Genomic DNA, 20,701 nt, shown 5'->3' with positions numbered 1-20,701 from the left:
TGAAGCGGTGGCGTTTGAGATGACTGAAATAAGGAAAATGCCAATCATGTAGACAGTGAGGAAAGAGTCATTCTAACAGAGGATGGGCCAGTGCAAGAGCTCTACACGTCTCTGTTTCCTTTATTCTCACTTCAACTCATCATTCTAATTTAAATTGCTTGTTAGTTCTTGCAAAGTGACCTTAATTTTTATCTCTCTTGCATTTATTTCCTTCTGGTTTAAGCCCTGATTGTATTTAGCTCCCCATCCATTTCCTGTTCCAGAGCATCTCTCAAATCGTTATAGAACTAATCTTCCTGAAGTGAAAGAAACTACAATATCATCCTCTTGCTTCAAAGCCTCTAGTGAATTAGTGTAAGCTTGGAAGACTAACATTCAAATCTGTTCAAGGTGTAACTTCAAAATATCTTTCAATCCTTTTTCTTCCATACTGCTAGGCACAATCCTATCCAAATTCGTATGCAGGGCACACCTTAAACATTTCTGCATCCAACGTTGTCCATTGTGTCCTTTTACTTGGACTGACTGTCACCCCCTCACACTCGTTGTGGATTAGTCACAGTCCTCTTGGTCCTCTAGGCCCCATCGAAAACCCTTTTTCCTTGAAGACCCTTCAGTTGTCTCTCCATTTTTAGCCCACAAAGAATTTTATCCCTTTCTTAGAGCATTTGTCATACTTTGTGCTAGGATGTGGTTATGTGCACATCTATCTTCTCTCTCTGCATCTCTTACTTTATCACAGATGTTTCCAGACAGTGACCACATGTTATTTTTCCTTGTACTAGTGAAGTACCTCACACATAGTTGGCAAGGAATAGTATTTGTTGAACGAACGAATGAATTTGTCAAATCCGAGTTTGATTAACTAATACTTATTTCACAAGACCCCAGTGGTTTCCCTTTTATCATTTCTATTATTGGTTCTCAAGAGACTCAGATATGAAAAGCCAGAAAGCAGAGAAGTACGGAACAGAGTCCCTAGTGTGAAACCGTCTAGTTAGTTTCAATCTGGCCAACTGACTGAAAGTTTATATTGAGGAATATTAAATATATCTATTTTTTAATGTTGCATCATCACTATAGGGTGAGATACATAACCCTTACTGAAACGCTCATTGATTTTTTGCTCAGGATACATAAAACTGCCCAGAATGATTCAGTTCTTTAAAAAATACACGACTGCAATTACAGAAGCACAATACTTACCACATTGCTGCATGTTCTATATCGGATATTTCTTCCCTCACAGCTCCTAGGTGACAAAAAGAAAAAGAAAATCATTACTACCTGTGAAAGGCTCAAAACTTAAACTATCTACTTATAAAAAACAAGTTTCTCTTAATACTAACAAGAACCTTTCTTTTCTTCTGAGTAACACTGTTCTTAGAGAAGTTCCTATCCAATACTAAACAGCAGATCTCAAGAAGTCGTGCATGGAAACGGATTTCTCCATGAGGGTGGAAACTAAGCATTCATTTTGCTTCCAAAAATGTTCACAGTAAGTACTTACAGTTGGTGCTTATTTAACCAAAGAAATATTAATGCAAGGTTTTCCAAAAATGAATCCTGTCTTCCTAATTATTTCTGGTATAAGACTGAAGAGATATTTCATTGAAAAAAATGTAGATCTGGCATACGGTAAAAATGGGCCTTAATACTCAACATGTCTTAAAATTATACATCTAGGGACATGAAAACTCATAGTTACTGAAGAATTCTTTTTACTTCTAAAATGCACACTCACTGTAGAGTTTGGGAAAGAACGATTACAAAAATGACATCTCCCAGAGTTGCCTCATTGAAGAATAATCACTATTATTTTGATTGTGTTGATTTTTTCTCCGTGTAGAGGAAATCGCAATACCGATACCATTTTGTAGTTTGGGTTTTTTTTCCACTTAAACATTTTTGGAAGCATTTTTCCACACTGTTAAATAACTTTAAAGACATAGCTTTGAGAGCTACATAATATTCCATTAAATGAGATAACATAGTTTGTGTACTCATTCTTCCATGACTTGTCATTTAAGTAATTTCCAATTCGCGGTTTGATAAATGATATTGTGATAAACTATGTTCATGTGTATGCTTTATCTAAGTTTCTGACCATGGCTATAGGATAGATAAAGTTCTAGAAGGGGAATTACTGGACTAAAGGGAATGAACTTTTATAAGGCTCTTGATAAATATTGCCAAATCACATAAAAGTTGTACCGTTCCATACTCCCATCAGCACTACACGGGAGTTTACATTTTCCTGAATTTCTGTGAACAAAAACAATTTTTTTGATTCAATTTCAATGATGTCATTTAAAACAAGGACAGCAGTACTCTGTTCTTTGCAAAATAAGTCATACCTTTTACAAAACAAGTAAAAATATAATAGAAAATGCTGAGAGAATGATTATACTAATAGCTAATCATATGAAATCCCAGGTAAATTTCTAAGTTTTTTATATGTATTAATTATTTATATGTATTAACATAGAATACAATTAATATATCATCTTTATATGTCTTAATTTATTTATATGTCTTAATTAATTTATTTATTTATTTAGTCTTTTCAAGAACCCTGGGAGATAGGGTACTATTATTACCCCCATTTTGCAGGTAAGAAAACTAAAGCTCAGGGATGTTAAGTAACTTGCCCAAATCCCACAAGCATTAAGTAGTACAGCTGAGATTTGAAGCCAGTCCATCCAGCTTCAGAGCTTACACTCATAATCATGATGATTTACCACCACCTCATTTACTTGTTTGTTCAGCAAATGTCCGTTGAGCTCCTATTATGTGCTGGGCAATGCGTTTACTTCTGGGAATACAAAGAAGAAGGATGTGATTTGTCCTTGGTATTAAGAAAACCACTCATGTCCTTATAATTCCGTGTAGGAAAAGCTAGATAGTACTTGTATTAGGTCTCGAGGATATTATCAAAAAGAGAGTATCATCTGAAAATATAATTGCACAAAAGCTGTCTTAAAGAAATACAAAGATCCCAGGCCTGAAGACTTGACTGTGACCAGTTTGACAATGTTAACACACATTAACAATAGAATGTGGGAAAGGAAAGGGAGGGCTGGCCAGGCATTGCAATCATAGAAAAGAAGAGAATGATGGAGCTATATCCTTGTCAGTGCCCAACCCAGCAATGTCCCAGGCAAAAGGACAATGAACTTCATGTCCTCCAGGTCCCATTGGCAAGGCTGTTGCCATCATGATATAAATGCCTCATGCTAATTTAGCTAATGCCAACGAATGTTCTGTTCGTCCCAGGAATACCCCTTGTTATGATGCCATGTTGACCAAGCAACTGCCAAGAGTGGTCTGGTTTCTCAGGACTGCTGAGAGGCAGACTAGGCTTGTCATGCTGATGTGGGTGTTTTGGTCCATGTGGTAGTGCTATTTTTCATTGTAAGTTAATAAATAATCTATCATTCTAGTTTGAAACATCAATCTCATGGACCAAGTCATTGTGAGTCCACCTCCAAGAAAAGGATCTGTTCTTGCTATGATTGTTGAAAAATACCAGATTTCTGAGTCTAAAAAGATGATAACTAGGTTCCAGTTGATGGTGAATTTGCAAGATAATGAATTCTACAACCTAGAGGCCTCAGGTGGCCTGCCATTTAGACATTGGTCTTGGCTGAATGTGATAAGTTTTTCAGCTTTAAAATTCTGAGTACATAGGTGACATGGTGTAATGGTTCAGAGTACCCACTATCAAACCAGAATCCTCTTTTTGAAATTTCAGTCTCTTCTGCAGTTTCAATATCTCAGTTTTATTATCTGTAAAATGGGATATTATTACTTATCTCCGGATTATCATGGAGATAAACTGAGTTAATATTTGTGAAGCACTTCCAACAGTACCTAGCACACAGTAAGCATTATGTAGACATTTGATAAATTAATTGCATAATAGCTATAAAATATAATAGACATTGAAAGAAGGTTAAGAATATGTAGAGAAGAAACCACAGGCAAAGGCATAGAAGTATGAAAAGGTATGGCTTGGTTTTGCTGGAGTTTGGGGTTTATGTGGGGAACTGTAGATGAGAGAAATACCTTCTAATCTTGAACTTGGCAATAAATAAAAGGGAACCACCAAATGTTTTAAAACCAAGGAGACACAATGACTTCTTGCTTTAAAAAAGTGAACTCTGGTGTTAATCATTAAGACCTTAAGGCTCTATGCTTTTCACCTCCTTCTATTTTCTTTTCCTAGCCTTATCCCCCTGAAAGGAATAATGAAAACAATTCGAAATGAGGAGTTTGAAAATGTAGGTACTAGATTCTACTCTTCTCCTTGCATAAGCCTGTTTCCCTCTTGGGGTCTTACCCTTCTCATCCGTCTAACGTATGTTGGGACGGCGGGGCACCAAGTTTCGATCGCTAACTGAGATAATTTACAAAAGCTCTGTTCCAATGCCAAGGTGTTATTATCAAGATATCATTTACCAAAAATCAAACCAAAACAAGCAGAAAAATACCTGCTTCATTAACTCAAATGAGCCTTTCCCCATATATTTCCAACCACAAACACATGCTTTAAAAGCATCTTTGAAAAATAGGAGATGTAAGCACATAATATAAAAGAATAGTTTAAATCCTTCTTATTTAGCAAAAACAAAAACAAACACAAAACAAGGAGAAACACTTGCTGCAATTTCCAAAGAATACCCGATAACTGTCTAACATCTCATATTGATTTAGAAATAATTCCATTTTTCCCCTGAATTAAGCCTCCCCTTTACTGTATAGTATTACTTTATTTAGTGAGAGCTTATTTCATTTACTTGACTGAAATATGATATTAAAGTGGAAATGCTGGATTTTGGAAAGGTCCTCGTTACTGAAATACAATATAAAATTGTACATAACAATAGTAATTCTAGCTTCTAAGATATATTGAGTGCCTTCTAGAGGTATCTGGCCCAGAGTTACGTGTTCTGTGTACATTACCAATAAGCTTCTGACAACTCGGCAAGGTTTTATTATTCCCATTTCATAGATGAGAAAATTGAGAAAAGAGAGAACCAAGGACTGGAACCCAGACTTCTCTAACTCCAGAGCATGTAAAACAATAAAAAAAGGAACAAGATGTGTTTAAGATGTGTAAAATATTGGGGTGCCTGGGTGGCTCGGTCAGTTGGGTGTCTCCCTTCAGCTCAGGTCATGATCCCAGGGTCCTGGGATTGAGTTCTTCATCGGGCTCCCTGCTCAGCAGAGAGCCTGCTACTCACTCTGCCTGTCGCTCCCCCTGCGTGCTTGCTCTCTCTCTCTCTCTGACAAATAAATAAATAAAATCTTAAAAAAAAAAGATGTGCAAAATATTAACACATTAACATATTAACACATTAACACACAGGTGAAATCTGGAAACCAAGCAGAGAGTTGGCCTGGGGGTTAATTGCACCTCACTGTTACTGTATCAATTTATCAGCTGCTCTTCAGTTCTGGTAAATTCACTTTTTGTAAGTAAAGGATACCTATACACACATTTTACATCTGGAACATCTCCAAGAGAACCACACTGCTCTATAAAATGTAACATGAAAGAACTTCAGTGCAGAGAAGCTTATACTTTTTAAAAGTTCAAATTTATTAAACCTGAATATAAATTTTATTTCAGTTAATGAAGTGACTATTCCACCACAAGGATTTAATTCGTGCCAAGTGTGAATTTCTTCATCTAAGACACTTATCTGGGCACAAAAGCCTCATTTGAGGGTCAAACAGTAAAAAATATTTTCTTCCTTTCTTTAGCAGTTCATTAACATAAAACAGCCAAGTGGTTTCCTTCACATATAAGCAAAATAAAATTCACCTCTGGGAATGGAAACAAGCAGAAATTTCAATCCAAAATGGTTTCCAAAGCAAGCTATAGTCCACTGATAACAGAGATTTTAAGTAAATGCATCCTTTCGACATAAACTACAGAATAGTTTCAGGACTGAATTTAGTGAGCTAAGGCCTCCAATTAAGGACTCAGAACTGGTTCAAGTATGAAAGAACAAAATATAAATATTCAAATCTATTCCAAACCTGATTTGTAATGGAAAGTTCCTTATTTATTTCCTTATTTATTTTAGCACTTTACCCCTAGCCAGTCATTTATTAATTTTGACTTAATTCCCTCTCTCAAAAATGGAAATCATCTCAATCACAAGCTATTATTTCTGAATTATTCCGACTTTAATTCACTTCTAATGAGATTAGTGTAAGCTTGAGGCACACTTTATTGGTCTCTCATTAACGCACAACAAACCATCCAAACTGTTCCAATTCTTAAAATCCTGATATCTTAGTTTCAATTACTATAATTTGACAACCATAGTAGAAATGAATTACCATGGAAAATTAAAAGCTCTCTTTCCAGGCTTTAGCAATTTGTTGGTCCCCTACTTCCCCACCCTCCCACTTATATAATTTAAGTCTTTAAAAGAGGGAGGCATATGCAACTTATCTCTCACTAAGAATTTTAAAAAATGGGTAAAACACATCCATTTTTACCTCAAAATTCTTCTCATTTTCTCCCTAAGCAAACAGATTCTTCTGGGGACATAACCAGACTCATCCTTGGTGCCAGTAAAGAGTTTCAGGAAAGTGTGGTAACTGTTTGTTTAAGACTCCAGGATTCTTAAATACTGCTCGTGAAGCTTTGCCTTTGATTTCCAAAAGCGAAGAGAGCTGCTCAGTCAGAACAGGTTACTGTATTTCTTGGAATACCTCCTGGCTTTCAAATATGCACTCACGGGCAAAGAACTTTAAAATAAATATGATCGTTCATCTGCTTATCCCTCTCTTTTTAGTGATCCAGAGGGATACCATGAGCTTTTCACAAGAGAGCAGGTATAAAAGCATATCAGCAGTTGAAGCTGACAGAAGGACACTGGGTCCTTTAGACTGTGGATCCTAAAATGGGCATAAATCTGACAAGAGGAGCAGTCTTACAGCTGGAACCAGAACTTCGTGCAGTGTCGGTGCGTGGTTTTCCTCCCTGACTTCAATTTGAACATTGCAATAGTCACTGGAACGATCTTGCAGGAGGATGTCTCCAAGGAGCCAGTGAAAGCACTTCTACATTTCTGGGACTTTTTTTTTTTTTTTACAAAGACCTCAAGAGGAATAACAAATTCTGAGAACACTTAAGAGGACCAAGTGCAAATGCACCATTGGGCTGCTTTTCATTTTCCGCAGACACATTAGTGTAAGAGGTTCTTTCAGGAAACAACACTTGATACCAATCAACTTAGTCATTAAGAAGGAAGTTACATGAACCTCTGGACCCTGTGTATAAAGCTATCCTCAGACGCTCACTGTCCTCATCCATGGGTCAAACCCGAAGATAAAAACCTAGGGTTTAGAAGAACTGGAGTCTGTACATCACAGATGGTTAGTGGTGGTCTTGCCTTGCATGGGGGAGAAAAAGGAGTTAGAGGACATGTTAGCAGTGGGTGTCCTAAGTCCTGTGTTCTCTTCTTTAATTCAGCTCTCTTTCACTCTTCTTTTTTTTTTTTTTTTAAAGATTTTATTTATTTATTTGACAGAGACAGCCAGCGAGAGAGGGAACACAAGCAGGGGGAGTGAGAGAGGAAGAAGCAGGCTCCTAGCGGAGGAGCCTGATGTGGGGCTCTATCCCAGAACGCCGGGATCATGCCCTGAGCCAAAGGCAGACGCTTAACGACTGAGCCACCCAGGCGCCCCTCTCTTTCACTCTTCTGTTTAAGAAAAGTAAGGCTTTATGGGGCGCCTGGGTAGCGCAGTCGTTAAGCGTCTGCCTTCGACTCAGGGCGTGATCCCGGCGTTCCGGGATCGAGTCCCACATCGGGCTCCTCGGCTGGGCCTGCTTCTTCCTCTCCCACTCCCCCTGCTGTGTTCCCTCTCTCGCTGGCTATCTCTCTGTCAAATAAATAAATAAAATATTAAAAAAAAAAAAAGAAAAGTAAGGCTTTAATGCTCGGCATTTTATTCCATATTTAAATGATTATTATTTAATTCTGATTTAGAATGTCTTTCATGAGAATCAAAATGAGCCTTGTTCATGTGGAAACTTTATTTGTGTGGTGCTTGGTCCCAGCAAGAGGAGCAAGTTCAGCACCTACCCCTTCTTGAAAAAGTATCTACATAGAAACAGAGTAGAATGGTAGTTATCATGGGGTGTGTGTGTGGGGAGGAACTGGGGAGATGTAGTTTAAGGGTACAAACTTGCAACTAGTAGACAAATAAATCTACTAAAATCAAATGCAGAGCATAGTGATTATAGATAAAACACTCTATCATTAACTTCAAAATTTCTAAGAGAGATCTTAATTGTTTCCACCACAGAAATGACAACTATGTGGCATGTTCGAGATGTTAGCTAATACAAAAGTGGAAATCACGTTGCAATATGTAGATGCATCAAATCAATATGTTGTATGCCGTAAAATTTTTGTGATATATCTGATAAGGATTTAATATGCAAAATATATAAAGAATTTATACAACTCAACACCAATAAAGAAAGAAAGAGCAAAAGATAAAATGAACTTGTGGGACTTCATCAAGATCAAAAGCTTCTGCACAGCCAAGGAAACAGTCAAAAAAACTAAGAGGCAGCCCACGGAATGGGAGAATATATTTGCAAATGACGCTACAGATAAAAGACTGGTATCCAAGATCTACAAAGAACTTCTCNTCTACAAAGAACTTCTCAAACTCAATATGCGAGAAACAAATAAACAAATCATAAAATGGGCAGAAGATATGAACAGACACTTTTCCAATGATGACACACGAATGGCTAACAGACACATGAAAAAGTGTTCAAAATCATTAGCCATCAGGGAAATTCAAATCAAAACCACATGGAACACAAGAACTAGGAAGATCGGTAGGGGAAGAAAGGGATAAATAAAGGGGGGGGTAATCAGAAGGGGGAATGAAGCAGGAGAGACTATGGACTCTGAGAAACAAACTGAGGGCTTCAGAGGGGAGGAGGGTGGGGGAATGGGATGGACTGGTGATGGGTAGTGAGGGGGGCACGTGTTGCATGGTGCACTGGGTGTTATACGCAACTAATGAATCACCGAACTTTACGTCGGAAACCAGGGATGTACTGTATGGTGACTAACATAATATAATAAAAAAAATTTAAAAAAATAAAATATCTATGCCACCTAAAAAAAAAAAAAGAAAAAAAAAAAGAAAGAAAGAATCTGATTAAAACATGGGCCGAGAATCTGAATAGATATTTCTCCAAAGAAGACATCTAATGGCCAACAGATACACGAAAAGATGCTCAACATCACTAATCAACAGAAAAATGCAAATCACAACCACAATGAGATCACTTCACACCATCAGAATGGCTAAAATAAAAAAAAGACAAGAAATAACAAGTATTGGTGAGCACATGGAGAAAAAAGAACCCTTGTGCACTGTTGGTGGGAAAGTAAATTGGTGCAGCCACTGCAGAAAGTAGTAGGAAGTTTCCTCAAAAAATTAAAAATAGAAATACAATATGATCCAATAATTCCACGACTGGGTATTTACTCAAAGAAAATGAAAACATTAATTTGAAAAGACATAGGCATCTCTCTGTTTATTGTAGCATTATTTACAATAGCCAAGATACAGAAGCATCCTAAGTGTCTACTGACTGGCGAATGGATAAAGAAGATGTGATACACACACACACACACACACACACACACACACACACACACACACACACACACTGGAATATTATGCAGTCGAAACAAAGGATGAGAGCTTGCTATTTGGAACAACATGGATGGACCCAGAAGGCATTATGTTAAGAAAAATAAGACAGACTGAGAAGAGCAAATACCATATGATTTCACTCATATGTGGAATCTAAAAAACAAAACAAATGAATAAACAAACAATAGAATCAGACCTACAGATACAGAGAATGAGCTGATGATTGCAAAGGGAAGGGGGACTGGGGATGAGAAAAATGGGGAACAACCCCCACCAAGTCAACACATTATATACCTTGAACCTGTACAATGTTATATGTCAATTATATCTCAATAAAAAAGTACCTACAGATAACCATGTTTATATTATATATTCATTATGTACTATATCTCTGAATAATTAGAGATGTCCTAGTATGCATCCCCAGTGAGTGGTTTATTAACATTAATAGATTTGAAATATTTTCTTTGAGAAAGAGAGAGAAAGAGCAAGAGTTGGGGAGGGGCAGAGGAGAGGGAGAGAGAGAATCTTAAGCCTTGACTCATGACCCTGAGATAGAGGCATGAACCAAAATCAAGTCAGACACTTAACTTACTGAGCTACCCAGGCACCCCTAGATTTGAAATATTTTTAACAAACATATAATGAGTACATGTTAACTCTGGACAAAGACTTTGAATCTCTCTACCCAGCTCCAACAGTCATGAGCTCCCAAACAACCACCTATCTCAAGTAATAAGAAACTTGCTTATAAGATTCTCCATCACAAGTAATGTTCAGGGCACCTGAGTGGCTCAGTTGGTTAAGCACCTGCCTTTGGCTCAAATCATAATCTCTGGGTCCTGGGATTGAGCCCCACATCAGTCTCCCTGCTCAGCAGGGAGTCTGTTTCTCCCTCTCCCTCTTCTCCCCACCCCCCTGCTCGTGCTCTTTCTCTCTCTAAAAAAAATAAATATAATCTTCAAAACAACCCAAACAAGTAATGCTTAATCTGGTGACACTTGCCAATGAAAAACAGATCTTAAACATTAAACGATGTCTTTGGCCTTCTTTGTGGCAAACTTCGATGTTTTTCCTCCTTGAGGTTAAACCTCCTTCCGTCGACAAAGTAACCAAAATTCTAGAAATAATGCATATGCAACACCCACAACCAGCAATGGAAAAGTACCCTTGAAACAAGGGAAAGACAGGTCTTTGGTGCTATGGGATTTTCAAATGCATGCATAAAACATCTCTCTTCTTTTAGGCATTTAGTTGAAAGGTCCCCACATTCACTCAGAACGCCCTATTCATTTTGGACTGCCTCTTTGGCATGTGATGCATCACGTGGCTCAAACAGATTAGTGCTAAGGGAGAGATTTATTTTTTTTTCTGAGTAGATAGATATACAAGCCAAACTATTATGACAACTTGATAAATGTAGCTTTTGAAAATGCTTTCTGTCGTAATAATACAACAAACAACAAGGAGGCATGCTGCCAGGCATCATCCATCAGTAGGTGAGCTGGCTGGGAACAGACAGAGCCCTAGTGTCACACTAGCTCTTCTCAATCTGCCAGAGGCTCTAACGTGGCCTCAGAAGCCAAAAGAACAGTTGGCTTAAAAGCTGCATTTTCAAAGCAATTTTCAAACAGAACGGGGGGGGTGGGTATCAGAGGCCCAAATTTTAAAACAGTGCCATAAATTGAGATCTTGACTTAAAAGTGTTTCTTTGGCATAGGTAACATATTTTTGTAACCTTAGTTTTATAATTCAACACTTCTGCTCTATACTAATCTCCCACTATGAAAACATTCTGAATGCTGTACCAGCTTGGAGACCCTGGTTCATGTATCCAGAGAGCGTCACTAAAACTTCACATAGACAGCAAATTCAATATGAATGGAAGTGATGTAGGGTTGGAGAAAACAGTCGGAGAAGACATTCCCTCTGCTTGTTTGATCTGTTCTCTACCATAGGAAACGAAGGAAATCTTCTCTAACTTTTACAGATTCTCTAGCAGCAGCTAGGAGGCTGCAGAGCTGCTGAATTAAAATTTAGACTTACGTGAGGATATTATAGCCTGAATTTTGGAGTTTGTCCTATGAGTTTCAAATTGGTTTATTGGCTATTATGAGTGTTTGGTATGTTCTAAATTACAACTACAAAAATCCCTGCCAAGTTTTTTTTCCAAACAAGTATGATTTTACATATCTCTGCCTGTTCTTCAAAGACAGACATGCTACAACAAGGCATTGCGTTCTCACAAATATGGGCTGAGGTTATGAAAATGAGGGGTATGCTCATGCAATCAAAAAAGCAAAAAGCAAGAACAATGACAATGTAAACCATAACGATCATGCCCAACTTCTAATGAATCCTGAAAATGCTCCAAGCATACTGCTCAGAAAATCTAATGAGAAAATGTGCAATAAGCAGTCTGATGGTGAAAGTGAGCCCTTGTGCAGGGTTTCTGGCTAACAAGCTTTTGTACAATGCTTTCAGATTTATAGTCACGTAACACATTTATTGGGCCTCCAATCTGAACCAGTACTATGCAAGGCGCTGTGAAAGATAGAAAAATGATGACCTTTCTGACTCTTTTGAAGTTATAATTTAGTTGGGAAAAAATCCACGCCAGTCCACATAAAGCACACAACAGTCTACTTCATATCAACAACTAATGGGTATGGTCTGGACACTAAATACAAAAGGACTTGGAGAGAGAAGTACTTAAGACAGTATCTTAGGTGTGATGTCCCGTATGGGCCCCATGCATTCCAAGGGTGTGATGGGAGAAAGGGTCACTCAAGAAACAGCCTTATGGCAGGTTCCTGGCCCTAATATTCTATTCAGTAAATTCATCCAACACTGAACTGGGTAGGTACCTACTATGTGCAAGGCAGGAAGATATAAAGACAAGCAAGATAAAACCTGTGCCCATATAGTATAGTGGGAGTCAGGGCCATACACATAACTGTAACACATGCCAGTTTATGGAAAGGTAACTCAAAGTGGTGTGAACAAGAATGACTTTTAAGTATAGCAAAGTGAGACTAAGGGACATTGCAGAGGAAGCAACTTTAAATAACATTAAGAATTTTGCTAGCTGGGCATGGGCACGGAAGGACATTGTACGTAAGAGGCTCACTAGAAGAGGCCAAGAGAGGACAAAGTGGTCAGCATTTTAAAGGACAAGGACAGTCCTCTAGCTGTCCAGGACTGTTTTCACTTAAAAAAAACCAACCATATTTTTGGTTTCTTTTATTTGCTTTTTTCTTCCTGCGGTCTTTTTTTGCTCTCTGAGCCCCAGTCCCCAGCAAAGTGCCTGGTGTATAGTTAGCACTCCACAAGCATTTCTTGAGAGAAGAAAAGAAGGAAGGAGGCAGGGAGGAAGGACAGGAAGGAAGGGCAAGTGGGTCAAAGGAAGAGAGAAGATATAGAACAGAAGGAAAGGCTATCAGGATGCCATGAAGAATTTTTAGTCTAATATTTGCTCCAAGTTTTTGAACTCTGAAACCCGGTTGGAATCTTTCTATTATAAAATGAAGATGAAAAGTGTAAAATGAAACAAAACAGCTACCAGAGGAAAAAAACTCTGGCTTTTTTTTTTTTCCAGACTGTTTATTTTCACCTATTTACTCTAAGTTGTATTTGTCACTGCGATGCATTTGCTCCCTCTGAAAGATGGCAGGGTGTGGGGTAGGGGGATTGCTGCCTTTGGCTCAAGATCCACCAGCAGGAAGGACGTGCACTTTATTATACATACACACATGCCATAAGGTTTGCAAATGATCTTACATTTGCTCAGTAGCCAAAAGAGGCAAAGAATGAGAATAAAAACAAATGTGTTTTAGCAATATCAAGTCCAACTTTTCCATCTTCCCCATGAGGAAAATGTATATTATGAAACTCTAGGACTCTCACAACCTCACCCGATACAACCCTGGAGCTGGGAATTTATGAATTCTTTTGGCTAGAGACAAAAGTTCTTCAATCCGCCCCTATCACCCAGATGTCCGTTGCAAGATGGGGGCCTGGAGAATAACATATTTCTTTAAAACCATTCATATTAAGAGCAGCTTTTGTTCCTCTTCCTATCTGGCAGCAAAATGGGTTTTGACTGCATATGTGGAGGAGAAAAGGCCTCTGTCTCAGGGTCACACATTCAGTTTTTGAGCTGAAGGACACCTTAGACATTTGTTGGATATAAATATTTATTGAACACCTATTCTGTTCCAGGCACTGCCCACTTGACATCATAGATGAGCAAACAAAATTCCAGAAAAACTAAAAACCCAATCCAGTGTCACATAGCTAGAACATGGTGGGGCCAAGATTCAAAATTAGTAGTTTGATTAAAAAAAATAATAAAGGGGATAGTCTACAAAATAGGTGAAAGGGTCTCATAGAGACAGTGAAACACACTATTATGACAGCCAGGTTCCCAAACTGGTGACTCTCTCCCAGTAGGAAAAGATCTCAGTCTTGACCAGTGAGTCCTACCCCAAAGCACAAAGGTAAGGATTGGCTGTACAGTTACTTAAGGTTGGCATATGTAGTTATGGGTTTCAGCTGATGATTGCTCATGAATATGAGGTTACTGAGTATTCTATCTTTATTCTTTTTGCCTCTAGGTAAAACATCCTTCCCTCAGTGTATGCAATTCTGATGTTCCTGGTCTTTAGCTCGTAATATCTGCTGTGCCTTTAATTTCTATTAATCTCTCTCTCTTTCCATTTATCCTTCACCCGGCTTCTCCCTCCTTCTTGCCAACCCCCTATCCCCCAGCGGTTGAAACTAAGCAAAACAGGGCTGGATAAACCCCTCTTTTCTATTGCATAAATTGGGCTCAAATAGAGATAACAGAATTTGAGTACTATTAGGAAGCCTATTAAGGGTAATGATAGATGCTGAATTGAAGGTAGACAGTTAAACTCCACACTGGATAAGGAATTTAATGAATTGAAGGCAGATGGATCCCAGAGAATTTGCATAAAATACCCAGCCTACTGGGCATTAACTTAGTCATTCACTAACAACCTGGAGGCATAAAGGTCATACTTGAAAGCTTAATAATGGAATGGAAGAAAACTTGAGAAATTACTTAGTCCATTTGCCAATTTGGGGAAGGTTGACCTTGACTAATACTAGACAAGTGCATTACTACTCAGAAAAGTTATTCCCGTGGCTTGCTGATGTGAAGGGACAATCACTACTTCTATGTCCTGATATGCTCATGCCCAGGACTTTCCTCCCATGATACAGATTGGATCATTTCATAGAAACTTGAGTGAGAAATGTAAACATATACAAATTTCTTTATTGGAAAGTCTCTTCTTTTCTTTATTACCCCAATCTCTAAATTCCCAGAAGCCTGAATCATTTCACTATCATCCCCTTCAAAAGAGCAGCAGTTTTAACACTGGATATACATTAAAATTATTTGGAAAGCTTTTTTAAAATTTATAGAGATCAGGGCTCCACCTCTAGAGATTTCAATTTAATTGGTTTTCAGCAGGGCCCAGATTTTTTTTTTTTTAAGATTTCCAGATGATTCTAGAGTACAGCTAGGGTTAAGACCTTTGCTGCATATGTGTTATCTATTTACAGAACTGGGTGGAATTCTCTTCTTACAATATTGTGCAACTACAATCAGTAGAAACTTGAGTAGGAACTTAATAATTTGGTAAATCTTCCAAAGGAGATCCTTAACCCTTGGGCCTTTTATCCTTAGTTATACCTAGCAATTTGCCTATACATGGTAGATGTTCGGTAAACATTTATTAACTGAACGAATGAAGATTGAAGAGATTCACTCTTAGAAAGTTATACATTTTCAAGAATTTACCCATTTCTTCTACGTTATCCAATTTGTTGGTAATTGTTCATCATAGTCCCTTATGGGCCTTTTAATTTCTGAGGCATCCATTGTAATGCCTTGTCTTTCATTTCCAATTTTATTTGCATCTTCTCTCTTTTTCCCTTAGTCTAGCCAAAAGTTTGTTGATTTTGTTTATCTCTGCAAAAAAACCCAACTCGCAGTTTAGTTGAATTTTTCCATTGTTTTTTCAGCTCTATTTGCTTCATTTCTGATCTCATCTTTATTATTTCCTTTTTTTCTGATAACTGTGGACTTAGTTTGTCCTTTTTCTAATTCAGACCAATAACAAATAAGAAGATTGAATCAATAATCAAATACCTCCTAACAAAGAAAAGCCGGAGCCTAATGGTTTCACTGAAGAACTCTACCAAACATTAAACAATAATAATACCAATTCTTCTTAAACTCTTCCATGGAGTAGAAGAAAATGGAACACTTCCAAACTAATCTTATGAGGCTAGTATCGCTCTGATACCAAAGCCAGACAAATGCACTGCAAGTAAAGAAAACTATAGGCCAATATCCCTAATGCACATGGTTGCAAAAATCATCAATACAATTCTAGCCAACTGAATTCAACAGCACATTGCAAGGATTATACACCATGACCAAGCAGGACTTATCTGGGGGATGCAAGGGCAGTACAACATATGCGAATCAATCAAAGTCATATAACACATTAACAGAATGAAAGATAAAAACCACATGGTCATCTCAGCAGATGCAGGAAAATGAGTTGACAAAATTCAGTATCTGTTCATGATAAGAAAAAAAAAACCTTTAAAAATAGGTGTAAAAGGAACTTACCTCAAAACAATGAACGTCATATTTGAACAACCCACAGCTAACATCGTAACCAACGGGGAAAAACTGAAAGCTTTTCCTCTAAGATGCAATATAAGCAAGAATGCCCATTCTATTTAACATAGTACCAAAAGTCCTAGTTGAAGCAATTAGACATGAAATAAGAGGCATCCAAATTGGAAAAGAAGAAACAAAATGATCTCTGCAGATTGCATGATCATATATGTAGAAAAATTTAAAGATTGGACAACAACAAAAACTATTATAACTAATAAATTCAATAAAGTTTCAGGATACAAAATCAACATAAAAATTAGTGGCATTTCGGGGTGCCTGGGTGGCGCAGTCGTTAGGCGTCTGCCTTCGGCTCAGGGCGTGATCCCGGCATTATGGGATCGAGCCCCACATCAGGCTCCTCCGCTATGAGCCTGCTTCTTCCTCTCCCACTCCCCCTGCTTGTGTTCCCTCTCTCGCTGGCTGTCTCTATCTCTGTCAAATAAATAAATAAAATCTTTAAAAAAAATTAGTGGCATTTCTACATATTAATAAGACTATCTGAAGAGGAAATTTAGAAAATCCCATTTACAACTGCATCAAAGAGAATAAAATGCTTAAGAATAAACTTAACCAGTTAGGTGAAAGACTTATACCCTGAAAACTATAAAACAATGATGAAAGAAATTAAAGACATATATAAGTGGAAAGATAACCCAGGCTCACAGATCAGAAGAATCTCCATAGTGTTAAAATGTCCTTAATACCTACGTGATCTTTAGATTCAGTACGCTCCCTCTCAAAATCCCAATGGCATTCTTTACAGGTATAGAGAAACAAACCTAAAATCCATGTGGAACTTCAAAGGACCCCAAATAGCCAAAGAAATCCTGAGAAAGAACAAAGCCAGAGGCACCACACTTCCTCCTTTCAAACTATATTGCAAAGTTATAGTAAACAAAGCAGTCTGGCACTGCATGAAAACAGACATTTAGACCAATGGAGCAAAACAAAGAGCTCCAAAGTATGCTCACACAGATAGAGTCAGCTAATCTTTGACAAGGGTGCCAAGGACTCACAATGGGGAAAAGATAGTCTCTTCAATAAAAGATGTTGGGAAAACTGGATATCCACATGCACGAGAATTAAATTGGACCCGTATTCTCACAGTGCATGCAAAAATCAACTCAAAATGGGTGAAAGACTTAAATCGAAGACCTGGAACTATAAAATTGCTAGAAGAAAATAAGGAAAAAGCTTCTTGACATTGGTGTTGGCCATGATTTCTGTCATGACACCAAAACCACATGCAGCCAAAACAAAAATAGGTAAGTGGGACTAGATGAAACCAAAAAGCTTCTGTACAGCAAAGGAAATAATCGACAAAGTTAAAAGGCAATCTACATAATGGGAGATGACATTTGCATGTATCTGATAAAGGGTTAATATCCAAAATATACTCCCACAATCAATTGTAAAAGACCAAATATTCCAACTAAAAAATGGGCAAAGAACCTGAATAGACATTTCCCAAAAGAAGATACACAAATGGCCATCAGGCACATGAAAAGGTGCTCAACATCACTAATCATCAGGGAAATGCAAGTCAAAACCACAATGAGATATCAACTCATACCTGTTAGAATGGCTATTATCAAAATGACAAAAAGTAACAAGTATTGGTGAGATGTAAAGAAAAAGGAAACTTTGTACTGTTGGTAGGAATCAAATTGGTAAATTGGTAAAACTATTATGGAAGAGTATGGAAGTTCCTCAAAAAATTAAAAACATAACTATTACATGATCCAGCAATTGTACTTCTAAGTATATATCCAAAGGAAATGAAATCTGGATCTTGAAAAGATAGCTGCACCCATTTTCACTGCAAGATTATTCATAATAGCCAAGACATGGGAACAATCCAAACGTCCATTGACAGAGGAATGGATGAAGAAAATGTGGTATATACATGCAATGGAATATTATTTAGTCTTAAAAAGACGGAAGTCCTGCCATTTGTGACAACATGGAAGAATCTGGAGGATATTATGCTAAGTGAAATAAGCCAGACACAGAAAGACAGCACTGCATGATCGCACTTATAAGTGGAATCTGAAATAGTGAAACTCTTAAAAGCAGAGAGCAAGTATAATTTTACCAGGAGCAGAGGAGAGGGGGAAATGAGGAGATGTTGGTCAAAGGGTACAAAGTTTCTGCTATGCAAGATGAATGAGTCTGGGAGATTTAATGTATAGCATGGTGGTAATAGTTAACAATACTGTATTATATACTTGAAAATTGAAAGAGGATACCTCTTAAATCTTCTCAACATATATGTACACATACAGTAACTATGTAGGTGTGATGGATAAATTATTTAGCTTCTCTGTAGTGATCTTTTCACAATGTATAAATATACTGAAACATTAAGTTGTACACCTTAAATATATGCTCTTTTTACATGTCAAAGATACCTCAATAAAGTAGCTTAAAAAAAAAAAGAAAATTGAGGAGAAATAAAAACTTCACATGGGCTATTGAACTGGCCAAATAAAGAATTTTTAAATAAACAGAAAAAAGACAGCCAAGAGTTACAAATTCCCAATATGGCTAGTAGGGGTTATGGACACCAAACACATTTCCAACCATTTTTTATTCTAACAAACCGGTTTATGGGATAATATAGGCTACAAATTCGTTCCAAACATTCAGTATTCTCCTCCTGAAAGGAGGTCAGATCTTAGAAGAGGGGAAAAAAGTCCCTCTAAGATATATGATCTGGACTATTAGAGGACTATTAGAAGTCCTGGTAATACATTTAGATTGGGCTTTAACCCAGAAAGTAAAAGGAAGGCAACCACAAACTCTTAAACATCCTAAAATGTGAAATCTTCCCTAACACAATGAAAAGACCATCTCATTTAAATGACAGGGTAGTCAGACCCATTCTGAACTTGTATATCTTTCCTTTAAACAAAAACTCAAGCATTTCCAATGAAAACAAGGCTGATAATATACACACTAGATGAAGAATAACAGATAAATCTTGCTTTGGGGCTTATTTTAGCTGAAAGTTCTAAAACCTCTTAAAACAAGTCCCGTGAACCTTAATTGGATGTTATGATAGAGATGAGATGACTTTAAAAGAAAAAAATATTTGTTTAAGAAGCCAAATCTTAATGTTAAAATTTTTCTTTTGGTATTTATTATTATATGGTGTGGAAATTACTTGCTAACTAAAGCTTATATTACTGTAAGTATCAATATTTTTATGGGAGAAAAATTATGTTTGCAATTAAAAAATCAGAGGAGTTAGCTTACTTTCCCTTAGCACAATTATTATGAAATGACAAGTTTGAATGATCTTCCCCATTACTGTGAGATAAGACTCCTTGAGGATGTTTATTTTAGTTTTTCTATATTTATATTGACAACATTCTGGCAGCCACATCCCTTTGGAATAATATCATAATCCCCCTTTTTTAGGCACCTCCACAGTGTGATGATTTTATTTCTTGTTCATCTAATAATTTCATTCAGCTCCAAAAAAATTCTATTCAACTCAAAAATTCAATACAAAATTTATTAACTTTAAAAAATACTTTCATCCTTTATAAGCAAGCCATTTTTTTGCTATTTGGGTGTATATAAATTTGACATACCTCTCATTTAATCAATCAGTTGGGATTTAACAAAATATTCTTACTCTTAATATATTTATCTATTAATCCATGCTATTTATTAGTATGGAGATTAATTTGGCATTTCAGAAAGCAAAAAATGTCATAAAAGACCTTTAAGTCTTCTTCAGGCACCAATATAAAGGTTGACACCACACTTAAGAGCATCCCGCTATCTGACTCATTGCCATTTCAAATAAACTGCCATTTACCCCTTTGACCTTGGTCTTGGCACAGACCTAATACAGTGGTACATATGACGTCACACACGGTATTCTTAAGTGCCTTATGCATCTGGAACTTCTTATGGGAAAACTTAAATTAACTGGCCGAAGACAAAGCTAGAGCTCTCAGAGACAGATCCTTAGTATCAAATTTAAAACTATATGCTTAAGTAATTTAGGTTGAAGAAGGATAGTCTCCACTAAACAACACACACTACCAGATCAGTCAGAAAAATGCATTTGTTTAAAATATTATTTCAGAATATTTAGCGGGGGAAAGTGAAGAATCAGAGAGAAGCAGCAGTTTCTCAGGGTAGTTGGTACATTGTTTAATTCACTTGAAATAAAATAAAGAACCATCATAAAGTACAAACAGGTGGAGACCATTTTCTAATTAGGAAAAAAAACAAAAACAGGGGCGCCTG

General features: G+C 37.1%; 1 protein-coding gene across 5 annotated transcripts in view; it reads right to left on the bottom strand.

Moving 5' to 3' along the window:
• The window catches only part of ADAMTSL1 (ADAMTS like 1), an 861,688-nt gene that overhangs the window by 315,050 nt on the left and 525,937 nt on the right, over positions 1-20,701 (bottom strand). For all 5 annotated transcript variants that reach the window (XM_019801253.2, XM_034663958.1, XM_034663959.1 and 2 more), the window contains exon 4: positions 1,207-1,252. In XM_019801253.2, the coding sequence (XP_019656812.2) occupies positions 1,207-1,252 (46 nt within the window). The remainder of the gene's footprint in view (positions 1-1,206; positions 1,253-20,701) is intronic.

This window comes from Ailuropoda melanoleuca, chromosome 7, assembly GCF_002007445.2.
Source record: "Ailuropoda melanoleuca isolate Jingjing chromosome 7, ASM200744v2, whole genome shotgun sequence".
NCBI classification, from domain to species: domain Eukaryota; kingdom Metazoa; phylum Chordata; class Mammalia; order Carnivora; family Ursidae; genus Ailuropoda; species Ailuropoda melanoleuca.
This window is presented reverse-complemented; position numbering and strand designations above follow the sequence as displayed.